The sequence below is a fragment of the Canis lupus genome, chromosome 1, assembly GCF_048164855.1.
Source record: "Canis lupus baileyi chromosome 1, mCanLup2.hap1, whole genome shotgun sequence".
Lineage (NCBI taxonomy): Eukaryota > Metazoa > Chordata > Mammalia > Carnivora > Canidae > Canis > Canis lupus.
In genome coordinates this window covers 34960709-34974851 of record NC_132838.1, presented here as the reverse complement: position 1 = coordinate 34974851, position 14143 = coordinate 34960709, and the positions used below count along the sequence as shown (strand labels likewise).

The window sequence follows — 14143 nt, the reverse complement described above, 5'->3', positions numbered from 1 at the left end:
TTCAAAAAGCTTAGAAAAAAAAAGAAAATTTAAAATATCTATAAGCTCTATTGCAGTTTGTGTATTCTAAACTATTTTATGTATGCATATTATTGTAAGTTTGGGCCATAGAAAAAAATGTTTTTTTTGCAGGTCAAAAATGGCCAAAAATCAGCAAATTCATGTGACTCTACTTGGGCTGCTTTAGTTTAAGATTTTATTTATTTAGAGAGTGACAGAGAGCATGAGTGGTGGTAGAGGCAAAAGGAGAGGGACAGACTTAAGCAGACTCCTGCTGAGCACAGAGTTTGACATGCGGAGCTCAATCCCAGGACCCTGAGATCATGACCTGAACCAAAGGCAGATGTTTAACCGACTGAGCTGCCCAGGCACCTCTTTTTAAATTTTTTAAATTAGGCTCCATGCCACACAGAGCTTGAAATCATGACCCTGATATCAAGACCTGAGCCAAAGTCTGGAGTTAGACACTGAGCCACTCAGATGCCCCTCCTCATTTTACTTTTAAATGTTGAGGCTTTCTTTTCTTTTCTTTTCTTTTCTTTTCTTTTCTTTTCTTTTCTTTTCTTTTCTTTCTTTCTTTCTTTCTTTCTTTCTTTCTTTCTTTCTTTCTTTCTTTTTTAAATATTTATTTATTTATGGTTGCCTAGGTGGCTCAGTCAACTAAGCATCTGTCTTTGGCTCAGGTCATGATGTCAGGTTCTCTCAAATAAATAAAATTAAACTTTCTATTTATTTGACAGAAAGAGAGCATAAGCATGCAGGGCAGAGGGAGAAGGAGACAGAATTTCAAGCAGACTCCATGCTGAGCACAGAGGCCAGTGAGGGGTTCAATCTTTTGATCCTGAGATTGTAAACTGAGCCAAAACCAAGAATTGTATGCTTAATTGACTATGCCACTCAGGCAGCCCCTGGCTTTCTGTATTTTCTATGGCTAGATTATCCCAGAAGGTACTCATTTCCTCTAGTCATGTTCTATGAGTGTGATATGCTAATTTATACATTTGCCCCCATTCCCTTCTCTTGCCACCACCACTACCAGGATGTCAACTATACTACATATAGGGCACCTTCATTGGCTGTATCTCTACTTTTGCAGCACCTCAAACCCCTAATGTTCTAAATAGACATCCTCTTCATCACTACCCTCAAACCAACATGTCAAGTTCATTCTTGCCCAATACCACTTCAAAGGCTCTTCTTTCTGATCTTTCCATAACTGCCTCCTATCTGTCACTCTGGTGTTAGATTGTTAACTCCTCAAGGAGGCCATACCCAACTGTTTATTTCATTTTATGTTTTGGCTCTAGTCACACCTTTACACGTACTTTTGTCATAGCATTAATCAGTACCTGGTAGTCTTTTGCTAGGAGATAATAAGCTCCAAGAGCACAGGGATGTTTGTCATCCAATGCTGTACTGCTCCTTTCCAGAAGGATACCAGAAACTAAGCAGGAACTCCATGGATGTTGAGTGAATGAATAATAAGCATGATTAACTGCTCACCTATTTACATGAGTTAACTGAATACTTATACATATATTCTAATGTGTCAAAGGTATTTGGGGACGAGGGATGAAAAACTGGAGTAGAATACAAATTAAGGAGCCATAGAATATAATGAAAATATATTTAAGGCAAAAGTTTCTAAAAAGTACACAAGCTAGTTGCCCAGGTACTGCCAACATAATATACTATACTAAGCAGAGTATCTAGATAAGGGAGGGTCTTTTAGAGGATGTAGGGCTTGAATTGAACCTGAAGAAAGCTTTAGGTAGGGGACAAGGGAAGTTTCTAAAAAGGGTAACTCATTCAGTGACTACAAAGCAGTGTTAAACAAGAGGAATTGTTGATTTAGGACCTGCATATTCAAAGGTAAGCAAGGTAGATGATCATTGCTTTCATGAGGTGAAGCATCTAGCATGGGAAGACATAAAAGTAAAAAATATTACAGTACATTTAAGGACGTTGACTTATTTGTCCTTTTCTAATATGGAGTATTCATCAAGAAAACTATAAATTACATTGTAGTGTGTGTCTAACTGGAAAAGTGGGGCAAAGTATTGAAAGCACTCTCTTTTGAGGTGTATAGTTAAACTGAGAAAATATGTCTATGGTTATACTTATATGTTTTTATGTTTCAATATCTTAACTCTAAATGCCCATAATTTTATTCCAGAATAAATTGCATTATGGACTATTAGAAAAGAAGCATGCTGGATTGCTACTGGATGGGCCCTGACCTCAGAGAAGGATTCTCTTTCTCTGGGATTGACTTCTTTGATCATCAGTGAGTGCCTGACCCCTAGGAAGTGCTCTATAAATTCCTATTGCTATCACTGGTCACTGGTCACTGATTTAATAGATAGCTAGCCTATTTAAAAACACCTGGGAAATGCAAACACATATATCTCTAAGAGGTATAAATAAAACATATGATGACCTAAGTGAAGTAATACTGGTAATCGGTAATATTTACCAATTTATTATTTTTATGAGATCATCTTCTATAAATTTATATAAGTAAAACTATTGTTTCATTTGTTATGTTATTTACTACTAATACTGTATTCTTAAAGCGATTTGTGAAGGAAATATAGCCTAGTGACCTAGTTATTTGTCTGAAATGATATCAGAGCAGGAAAGTTCTAATTTTAAAAGAAAGCTCTAATAAATATGAATCAAATTTCAGTCATTCAGAAAGCAAATACACACACACACACACACACACAGCTCCTGAAAGTGCCCATGCAGTGGGCAGGAGGAGGACAGCGGGGTTGGGCCAGAGGGGCAAGAGGGAGGAGACATGCTTACAGACTGGGCTGGCGCAGGCATGACCAATCTCAGAGGAGGAAGAAGCTTTTCTTTACATTCAAAACCCTAGAGTCAGCACCTGCCAGCTGTCCACCTTCCCAGGGGATAGGGAGACATAACTGGGTTCAGCCCTCACCCTCAGACTGTCTAAATCTGATGGCTTTTCAGAACTTTCCTACCACCTCTCCAACCCCAATTCCCTATGCAGTTTGCTGACACACAGAATCCCTTTAATAGGTAAACATGCCTTTTAGTATAACTGATAGTGTGAAGAACCAAGGTATGTACATAATCTGAATTGGTTAACACAGTCTTTGAGGCTTCAATGAGGTGGTGGCAGTTTCTGAGTTAAGGGAGCAGAGGGCATGAAAGCCTGAGGAGAGTTCCACACAAGTTACAGATGAAGGAGAGTGCCATTCGAGAGAGCAGAGCCCCTGCCTCAGGTTTACTGTTTTTGTGAACCAGGACAGATCTGCAGGATTTGTTCTGGGGAGTATTTGTCCGAGACCTGAAAACACAGGTAGCCATGTGTTCTTAAGCCAGGGTTTCACACAATCACATATTAGAACTGGGAGAGACTACGAACTTCAATTAGAAACTTTCCTTCCCAAGCATCACTCACTACAGGGCCTCACACTGAGCTGATGCTTTTCTTTTAGTTGAGGGCAGAAGGGGAAAGTTGCCAGATGTTATCTCCTTTGTCTTACACTCAGTAATTTTTACAAATGTCATATCTACTAGAGGAAAAAATACTTCAGAGGTTATGGCTGGTGTTTTCAGGACACTGGGAAGAAACCAGTTCTGGGATTCACTTTGTCAACCTTGCTGGAATGGTAAAATGTACATTATTTTGAGAGTCTGATGCTAACCACCATCACAGAGGAGGAGGTTAAAGATAAATCTGACTTAATAAAACATTTTTTTTTAGATTGTGCAGTGCTGTTCTAAATTATAATTACACAGCATTAGATGACATTGCCTATTTTTAAGCATCCATATGTGCCAGTAAATATATAGGCATCCAATAAGTTCAAGAGACACTGGAATATAAATTAGATTTAAAATCTGAACATCTAAACTGCTGTGATGGCAGGCATTGAAAGGTCACCCCCTGTGTCCCCATTATGAACTGTGATGCTATGAGACAAAATTAAACCACAGGCATGAGAAATTAGAATTCTTAGGAATTAATATGTACTTAAGTGCCGAGTTATTATGCTGATTTACTTTAGCCATTGGATACATTTCCATTTTAAATCAGAATAGGATTCTCATAATAGGTTATTTTACTATTCATAGTAACTAGCCCTTTCAAGTGAATTTAAATTAGTCTGGCAATAAATATTATACCAAAATCCTTACAGGACAAAACATCCCTTGTACAGTTCAGCTGTGGGAAATGTGGTAGGTATGTGCATCTGGAAGGACACACATACTCAGTATGGAAAGAAATTCTAAACACTTCAGGAAGGAGGAGGAGAAAATGCAGCAGGAGAGCCAAGGAAACTTGGAGGCTAAAGTGAGAAAACAGGGCTATTCCCTCTTCAATTTTGAAGAGTTTTCCCCCCTCTCATTTATTTATAGGTCTTGCTGCCAGAAGCAGAACTAAAATCACAGAACTTTAGAGTTCTACACTGACATCCAAGGGAATCCGTTTGATTTCTCATCCTCATCTATGCTCTCTTTCTAGCAAATGTTTTCCCTTTGAGAATCTTCCTATCAACCACATGGCCCCTCAAAGGATATCTCCATACCACCTGGAAAAACAGGCTCTTCTAGCTTTCTGGGAAGGGCTTTCAGCTGTGACCAGGGACCAGGATAATTGGCCTTTACTCTTCATATTGACTTACAGCCTTAGTTAACTGACCAGGGAATAGGGAACATTGCCCATAAAAGTTGGAAGCTGAAATGGGCGTAAAGATTGAATCAGAATTAAAACCTTTACTTCATCCTGACAGGCTAGTGCTAGTTCCACAAAACCTTTATATCGCATAAAACAGAACTCATGATGGCCCTTCCACTCTAATGAATCTAAGCCAAAGTTCCTTAGCAATAGCTTCTTCAGCTTGATAACTGCCTTGATTCTTTATTTTACCTGCATGAACCCAGATTCCATGCTAGAACAAGAAGAAAAACAAAAACTTAAACCCATTTTAAATGAATAGATTCCTAACTGATCCTTTACTCACCCAAAACCCCTCACCCTTGCTTTCCTTTTACCACCATCTTTCACTAACTGGAGGGATCTGCTCCCTTTAAAAAAAGACAAAAACAAAATTTAGAACAATATGGGAATTTAAGATGTCTTACTTCTCCATAAATTTTGCAATTTTCTTATTTAAAACAAATGACTTTTTCAGTTGTGATGGAGGATGGTGTTGCAAGCATGTGTGATGGTGGGCCTGCCCGTGGACATTGTTAGGGAGGAAAAGGTAATTCCTCTTGGGGAAGCACATTGCAGGCCAAGGCTGGATCAGCAAATATAATGAAGGGATACCTGCAAGAAAGACCTAAACTTGGAGTAGAAACATTCTGAAAACTCTCATCAAGAAGTGGATTTGGTTTTTGATATCTGGTCCTTTCACTGACCTGGGAACACTTTCAAGACACATGTTTGGGGGGGGGGGGGGTTCCTTCTAAGTAATGGCGCTATGTTTGCTGTAGGTTTTATGAGCTGTGTCTAACCTTGGTCTTTATAAAAGCTATTTTATTCTGTATTTAGAAAAAGAAAATTCTGAGCCTCAATCTTTTGGCTAGGAATTTGGCTCCCGCATGGGACTCATTCTCTTTGGTTGATTCTGGCAAAGATTTGCAGCTTTCTGGGGCAGATGTAAAATGAGTAACCAAAGGGATGTTCTCAGATCTTTAGCCTGATTATCAAAAGCTTAAAAAAAATTGCCAAGGAACAGTTTCCCTTGGATATAAAAATGAAAGCGGTACAGAAAATTCAGGACAGCACATATTGTCATTCTTTGTCAGCTCCAGAAGGTCACTTTCAAGAAGCCTTGGTAGAGAAAAAAATTAAATTAAATTAAAACCCAAATATTGGGTCTTCAACTCTCAATGAGTGCTTCACTGACTAAAGGCCACTGACACTTTCCACTTTCCGCAAGATCTGCTGATGATCAATAAATTCTAACAAATGGCTTCCCTTAACTTTCTCTTACTCTGGATAATAAAGGATCCAGAAACATCATTAGGGGGAAGTTCAGGGATGCAAGGTGGAGTCAGAGTGGCTAGTAATGATGAGTAAGTGTATCTTAATTAGGTACACAGGCATAAGTAGTTCTGGTGGGAAAATCAAGAATTATTCAAATCACGTATGTAGGCAAAAAGGATGCATGCTTTAGATAACGGATTTTTTTTTTTTTTTTAAGTAGGCGCCACACCCAGCGTGGAGCCCAACATGAGGCTTGAACTCACAACCCCGAGATCAACACCTGGGCTAAGATCAAGAGTTCGCTGCTTAACTGACTGAGCCCCTAGGCACCCCAAGAGAACTGATTTTTGACAAAAATGGTCTAGATTACCTCTCAGCTTCCTAGGAAGCCTGAGTCCAGGTCTCTGAACAGCTCATATATTGTGTTGTCACACAGACATAGCCAGCTGGCCCCTGGACTGGGTTTATGGCTCTCTTTGGGAAACTTTTGAATCCTCCTTTCATACTACCAAGATGCCCTTTAGAAAATTATTTCTCCGTGGCACAAATGCCCTGCCAAAAGATGAGTAATTTATTTCCTTGCAATGTGTAACATCTCAGCCAACATGATGTCGTTTCAGATGTTTGGGTTTAAAGGTGGTTCATCTCTTTACCTTGGCACCAATTCCCCATGTTGTATAGGTGATTACAACACAGCTTAGCTGTCAGGAGGTTCCTATCCCTTACTTTAATTTTCTTAGTTTGCCAATAAGATTAAAATAATAATAACAAATATATTTCTCTAAACTATTTTTTCTGAATAAGGCTAAGAATAAATTAGCATTTATTCATTAAGCATATAATTACTAAGTTTTTTCAATGGAAAAAACTAGAAACTTTGAAACAAAAAATTGAAAAGGCAATAATTTTTTTCTTATGCTTTGTCTCCTAATAATGTGCTTTTCTATTTTCATATATGCTATATTGTAAATAATACACTGTCAGATTCAGACTAATCTTGGGGGGGTCCTTAACTCTTTTGAGCCTGTTTCTTCAACTATAAATGCATAAAACACTCTCTTTCTTGGGTACCTACTTTCTACACATACTTTAAGAATTACATCAAATCTGTTTATAGCAGCAATGGCCACGATAGCCAAACTGTGGAAGGAACCTCGGTGTCCAACGAAAGATGAATGGATAAAGAAGATGTGGTTTATGTATACAATGGAATATTACTCAGCTATTAGAAATGACAAATACCCACCATTTGCTTCAACGTGGATGGAACTGGAGGGTATTATGCTGAGTGAAGTAAGCCAGTCGGAGAAGGACAAACATTATATGTTCTCATTCATTTGGGGAATATAAATAATAGTGAAAGGGAATATAAGGGAAGGGGGAAGAAATGTGTGGGAAATATCAGAAAGGGAGACAGAACGTAAAGACTGCTAACTCTGGGAAACGAACTAGGGGTGTTGGAAGGGGAGGAGGGCGGGGGGTGGGAGTGAATGGGTGACGGGCACTGGGGGTTATTCTGTATGTTAGTAAATTGAACACCAATAAAAAAAAAAGAATTACATCAAATCATGGCTGTTGTGTGTTAGTTCTTTATAAACCACAATGAATTATGTGAATATAAATTATGTCTGTTGCTCTGGGTCTATCTTAATGTTATCAATTAATGGCAAACATTATCTCTGAGTAAACTGATAATAACCTTCTGTGTTCGCCATGGCAGCTCCTATTTTCAGAACCAGATGCTGCATCTTATTATGCTGTCATAAATATGTACAGAAGATGGGCTGATTGTGCTTGAGAGTATTAATCAATATTGCTTCACATATCTCAAAAAGGAAAATTGAAGACCAACTTCTTGCTATGGAACTAGATAGACTTCATCTCTTGATAAACTTGTCAGGAGTATTAAACTAACTGATAGTGTCAAATGCTTTTGCACAGTTAATGAAAAAAATATACAGCCTAAATACTGTTCATTACTTTTATAATGAGCAACTATGGGCATATACTTCATCTCAGAGCAATAATCCATCCTGCAAGCACACTGATATTGCCAAGGGCAAGAGGAACCCAAGAGGACTCTGGCCACCATCTTTCAACAATCAGGGAATCGTCTTTTACTTCTTTAAAATGAGTGACGTTGTATTTCCTGAAGTGTAGGCTAATATTCTCAGGCATGTGAATTACGATACACTTTTTGTCAAACATCTGTTCCCTTTTATTTTTTTTTTTAAACATTTTTATTTATTTATGATAGTCAGAGAGAGAGAGAGAGAGGCAGAGACACAGGCAGAGGGAGAAGCAGGCTCCATGCACCGGGAGCCCAAGTGGGATTCGATCCCGGGTCTCCAGGATCGCGCCCTGGGCCAAAGGCAGGCGCCAAACCGCTGCGCCACCCAGGGATCCCCATCTGTTCCCTTTTAAATAGCAATTTGTATAGCATACTATTTTCTCAAGTTGTATTCTTTAGAAAAAATTAAAATTTCTACTACAGCAAGATCTGCCAATTTCATCCTGGGAAAGCAACAATGATAGCAAAAGCAGATAGATCTATAATACCACCATGGCAAGAGAAGATCCATTGATCTTTTCATCTCACAAGAAAAAAAATCAGCAGATTGATTAATAAAATATAGCATACTGAAGTGAAGGAGGTAATAAAAAAAAGCAATATACTGTGGAAAATTAGAAAACAATTAACTTAGGTTTAGGCTTGATTCAATTCATGATTTCTTTTGCTTATTCAAGTAGGTAAAATTTTAGCTACAGCCACACAGATGATGATAATTTTCTAATATGAGCTCAGCCCTACTTTTGGCAGTTAAGTTGTCAACGGCTATAAATGTACATAAATGTACATAAAAATTAAAACATAAAATAATGTTAATAAACATTAAAATAAGAATCTTTAAAAAATTTTAAAAACAATATAAAATTTTAATATGTAAGCTATGCAAATTTACATAAATATCCATATAATCATACATATATGTATGTGTGTTTGAAGACACTCATATCCATACAAGCATTTATTTCTAAGAACCCTGAAAAATAAAACGGATTTTTCACATGTTTGAACAAAAGTTTTGAAGATATATACAAAAATAAGAAGAAACCTGCTAGCAGAAGCCACTCCTATGATAAAGATGTCCTGGCCTCCCTGCAGACCCAATGTGAACACCTGTCCTTCTCAGAGGTGCCATCTCTCTAACATGCAAGGGTAACTTGGGGGTCTTCAAAATTAAGACCTTGCTGATTTTCATACGCTCAGCACCAAGCTAAATCCGAGATTAACATTTGTTTGGCATGGATTTAGTTTTCAGAATATTGTATCACATTCTAAATCTTCGGCCATTGCTAAATCTAATAATGATAGGCTTCAATTAGCGACAGCATGGCATTAAGCAAGAAGACCACTTATCCTAACCATTCTAGAAGAATAAAAGTTTTGAGTATACCAGTGATAAGTATTTTGTGGCAGCACAATTCCAAAATTTCTCTGGACTCTATTTGTGTATCTCCAGCTCCCCCATCCCAGCACAGTCTAAAATACTGCACTGTATTATTTTACCTGGACGACTGAAATAGCCTCCTCTCTGCTTTTCCCAACAGACTACTGGGATGCTCTAATCCCTTCTTCACATTATGTCCAGCTTTATCTTTATAAAATGCACATCTGATCATGTCGTTCCACAGGCCTAAAAGATTTCAGACTTCCCACTGTTCTTAGAAAGATCAAAACACAGAACCTTCTGGTCCAACCCCAGCCTTCCTTTTGTGCCATGCCCACCTCTCTGTCATTCTATGGCTATTTCTTGGTTCTTTTAATTCCTGGGGCATACACTATAATCACCAACTATTGCAGGCTTTTTGCACACAGAGTGCCCTCCTCTTGAAATCATCTCTTCTCCATTCCTACCCCCACCTTCATCTAGTTCATCCCTACTGATCCTTCAGATTCCAGCTTAGCCACTATGTCTTCTGTCATGTGCTCTCAACACCAACCAGCTCCATTTCATACGGTGACTATCTGATTAATGTTGGTCTCTCTTACTAAAACATAAACTCCATGAGACAAAGGGATCATATCAAGTTTTTTGCGGGAATAAAAATAGAAAGAATAAAAAAAATGTAGTTTGCCTAAGTACTACCTGAGTTTATTTTGCCTAGGTACTACCTGAGTTCACTGAATTGTTTCTTTAGACTGTCTAGATCCTACATGCATCTTTTAATAAAGCATATACTTTCAACAACAGCCAAGCTGCTCTTGGAAGGTTCAGAAAATGACTTAAATAAAAACCATTAAGTGACTTTCTATAGCATCCTGACAAGTTTTTATACAAGCCCAGCCAGTAAGCAATTGTTGGTGGACTCATATGCTCTGTATCACTGTGTTTTAATTTAAATTTCCTTTTCAGGAAGTGTTTTTAATGTCACTGGATATGCAGAAATCTGTTCTAAATTTATATAATTTAACATTAGTCTTAAAAGTTAGCGATTTATGGAGAACTGTGACTTGATGATGGTTTAGAACATTTTTCCCTTCTGACAGGAGACCTATGCTGGGAAAAATAAAACATCCCAATTCTCATTAATGGAAACAGAGCTGAACAGACAACTGTAGCTGTTGAAGGTTACTGAAACTGCCAGGAAATTCTAAAAGCAAAAACAAGGTTGGGCTGGCAGATTAATGGGCCTGAAATATAAAACCATGGAATTTCTAATGTTAATGGACATTTTTGTCAATATTTATCTAGGCACTTTTATGTTGTATATTATAGAAGAGATTACATAGAGGAATGCTCACTTTACAAAGCTAGATATGAAGTTGCATTCATATGCTACCTATCCAGTTTCTGACTTTTGGAGATGTACTTAAGGCTTATTATTCTATTTACCAAAGATAATGAGCCCACATATTTCCTCTGTTATGGAAGAGTGAAGCCGAATAAAATTTGCTGAACTAATTAATGCCTATTTATGCCAGAAGAGACTCAGGTTGGATTTAGGCCATCTCCAAGGCTCCTCCCTTTCTTCATCCAGCAATCCATTTACTCATTTAACAATCACTGAGCACCTACTTCATGACAGATTTTTTTTTTTTTGCAGGCACTCAGGAGCTGGAAGGAAAACTAGGGGGTAAAGCAAAACAGGTATGTATGATACAAAATAAACACTCCCCTGCAGGTAAATACCAACTTCTCTTAGAACATACCTGTAAGGGGGGCAACTGCCCAGGCATCTCATTGGATGAATGCTGTAAACTTGCATCTACCACCCTATGCACTCCAGTTCAGCTTTAGCCAGCTCTCCTTTCCCTACACACTTAACAACAGCATGACCAGGAACTTCAGGAAGCCTGGAGTACCCCCCCACCCCTCAATAAAGTCCAAGTTTGGTCACTTCATTCCTTTTTTGTGGGGGCCTTATGGTGCTTCTGAACATTGGGGAGCTTTATCAATAACCCAAGGTATATCCAATATCTTAAAGAATGTCGTTCAGCTTTTGAAAGATGTAATTCATATTTATTTAAGTTTCAACATGAAATTCACCCATAGAGTCTAGAACCAGAAGCAGGTATGTGTTATGGAACCAGAGGCAGGACAGGAAGCTCCTCAATGGAAGCCTTCAATTTTTGTACAAAGTGGGCCACTGGGCAAATGTTTGTTAAATTGTTGAACTAACTGCTATATCTCATGAGAAAATGAGCATTTCTGAACTAGAGTATGTATTTTGAAATCCAAGGGGCCAAGGAGTCAAGGGCTATTGCTCTGTTCCTGCATAGATTCTAAAAATTCTCCTGGCCAAGAATGTTACATGCACATAGGATAGTAAGGAAAACTGTGAAGAAGGTAAAAGTTGCCTGTGTCTCCCTTTAAACTCCCCATTGGGTACCTCCCCGCCCCATATTTAGTCATAAAACAACGGAGATTTATTGAGCACCTACTATCTGCCAGGTACTGTTCTGAGTGCTTGGGATACACATCACTGAAAACAAACTGACATTCTATCTCATCTTTCTATTCAAGATCCTTTTAATGAGTACCCTGTACCTGGAACTATGTTCATTACTTGGAACAATGATGTAGAAACTTCGCATGACATCTACCCCAAAATGGAGGTGTTTGCAAACATGATACATTTAGAAGGCAGAAATTACAAAGGTACCACTTATCTTACCTTGTAATGAGTTGAAGATGGAGAAGAGGTACATAAAAGGGACATTTAAGGGTCCCCAGGCAAAGAAAGCAAAACCCCATGTCATGCCCAGTAGAAATGTCAGGCTGACTACACTGCGCAAGTTCCTTAAAACCTCTTCACGCAGGGTCCGGTTGCTTCTTTTGCCATTCCTCCCACAGATTTGCACCATTACCACGATGAACATGGCAACATTCAGGAAAAACATAACTCCAAAATACCCAGCACAGGTCACATAAAATACGACTGGATCCTGAATCCAACAGCTTAAAGAAGAAACAAGAAAGAAAAAGAGATTTATTACCATGTCCTGTTTACCTAAGACTTCTCCTGGTTTAGTTTGGGCTTCTGCAGATTTCACAGCTGGGCCTTTCTCAATACCTTTAGACAGTCACTTCATTTTCTTGGGCCTCAGTTTCTTTTTTGATGTTTACACAGGTTTTTTTTTGGCTAGGTTTGGATAACCATCATCTTAATATCGAGTTATTTAAGTCAACAACAACAGCAAAAAACCAAGGTGGCTTCTTGAATTCTGACTTGGCGTGAAGACACTCTGGGTTGGCTCACTCAAAACCATGTCTAACCCCTTTTCTCTTATGCGACTGTACTCCAGAGAATGGGAAATTTAAGTATTCATTTTCTCAATCTCTTTTGCATTTAAGGGGTAGTCATGTGGACATTGCTCTACAAAACGATATAGAAGCAAAATCTGCTAGGAGCTTTTTAGGAGAGATCCTTATTTGTTCTTTCTGCTTCCAACATGAATGCAAGCTCTGGAGTTACAGCGATCACCTTCTATCTGAGATAAAGGCCAAGACTGCTGCAGAGTTGCTGGTCCTGACATTTTTAGCCATAAAACCAATGCCAGTTGCGGTCTATTTTCATGTCTCTTGTCATGTGAGAAGAGTAAATTCCTACTTAAGACATACATAATCACGGATTCCATTACTGCTGCAAAATAATTCCTGTTAATATAATTGGCCCAGTTGAGGCAAGACCTTGTTATAGAACTGTGATATTCCTATAGTGACACTTCTCATGAACAGTTAAAAAGCTTACACCAATTACAACACTTCTATGATATGAGGAAGGATATACCTGATATCCAGAATGATATTTATAAATCAGGAAATAAAGTAATTTTAAAACTGCACCATGTGTAAAGTGTTCTATGAGTAAAGTCAACATATACTACAATTTGCAGATGCCCCAGTACCTAATTAATACTATGGGAGTTCTTGGGTACCTCAAAAATTGGATAAATTGTTTAAAGCAATTAAATTCATATTAAAATTCTCATGAAATTCTCATTCTGGGTTACGTATTCCACACTAGATCATGAGTGCCACAAAGGCAAAACCTGTCTTGAACATCTTTGGATCCCAGAACATAACGTGATTCCTGGCATATAATAAATGCTCAACAAATGACATTGTTGATGGCATGATAATTTACTACAATGGAGTGTAAAGCCCTGTGAGAGTTGACTAACATACTTGTAAAATTCCCTTATTTGGGACTGACTTCTACTTTTAATGTATCTTATTATAATAATCCCCTAAAAGATGCTGCTTGTCTCTGGCACTAATATCCCCTTACATATGGAAGTCCCCTTAGAATCCAGAAGTTCCTGACCTAGCTCCTCTATTTTCCACTAGTTCTTGTGGGATATTTTGAGTGCTGCTTTGGAACTATAAGAGAATGGAAGTCTATGAGGGAATGAGCACAGATTAGACACTGCCTTGATATGAAAATGTTCTCCATCCACGAAACATGTGCAGAGATGTGGTCTCATGGGTCTCATCTCAGGAGTAAGCTCTGTGTGCATCCAATAATTCATTCAATCAACAAATATTTATTGAGTACCTATTATGGGCTGGATAAAAGTGAACAACATCCCAATCTAGGCCTCAATGATTCCACACTGATTCCACTGATTATTCTGAAGGGAATTTACCAAATACAAATACTGAT

General features: G+C 38.2%; 1 protein-coding gene across 6 annotated transcripts in view; it reads right to left on the bottom strand.

Annotated features, from left to right (window-relative positions):
• The window catches only part of ADGRG6 (adhesion G protein-coupled receptor G6), a 145200-nt gene that overhangs the window by 9335 nt on the left and 121722 nt on the right, over positions 1-14143 (bottom strand). For all 6 annotated transcript variants that reach the window (XM_072825892.1, XM_072825884.1, XM_072825868.1 and 3 more), the window contains one exon: positions 12152-12435. In XM_072825892.1, coding sequence (XP_072681993.1) covers positions 12152-12435 — 284 coding nt within the window. The remainder of the gene's footprint in view (positions 1-12151; positions 12436-14143) is intronic.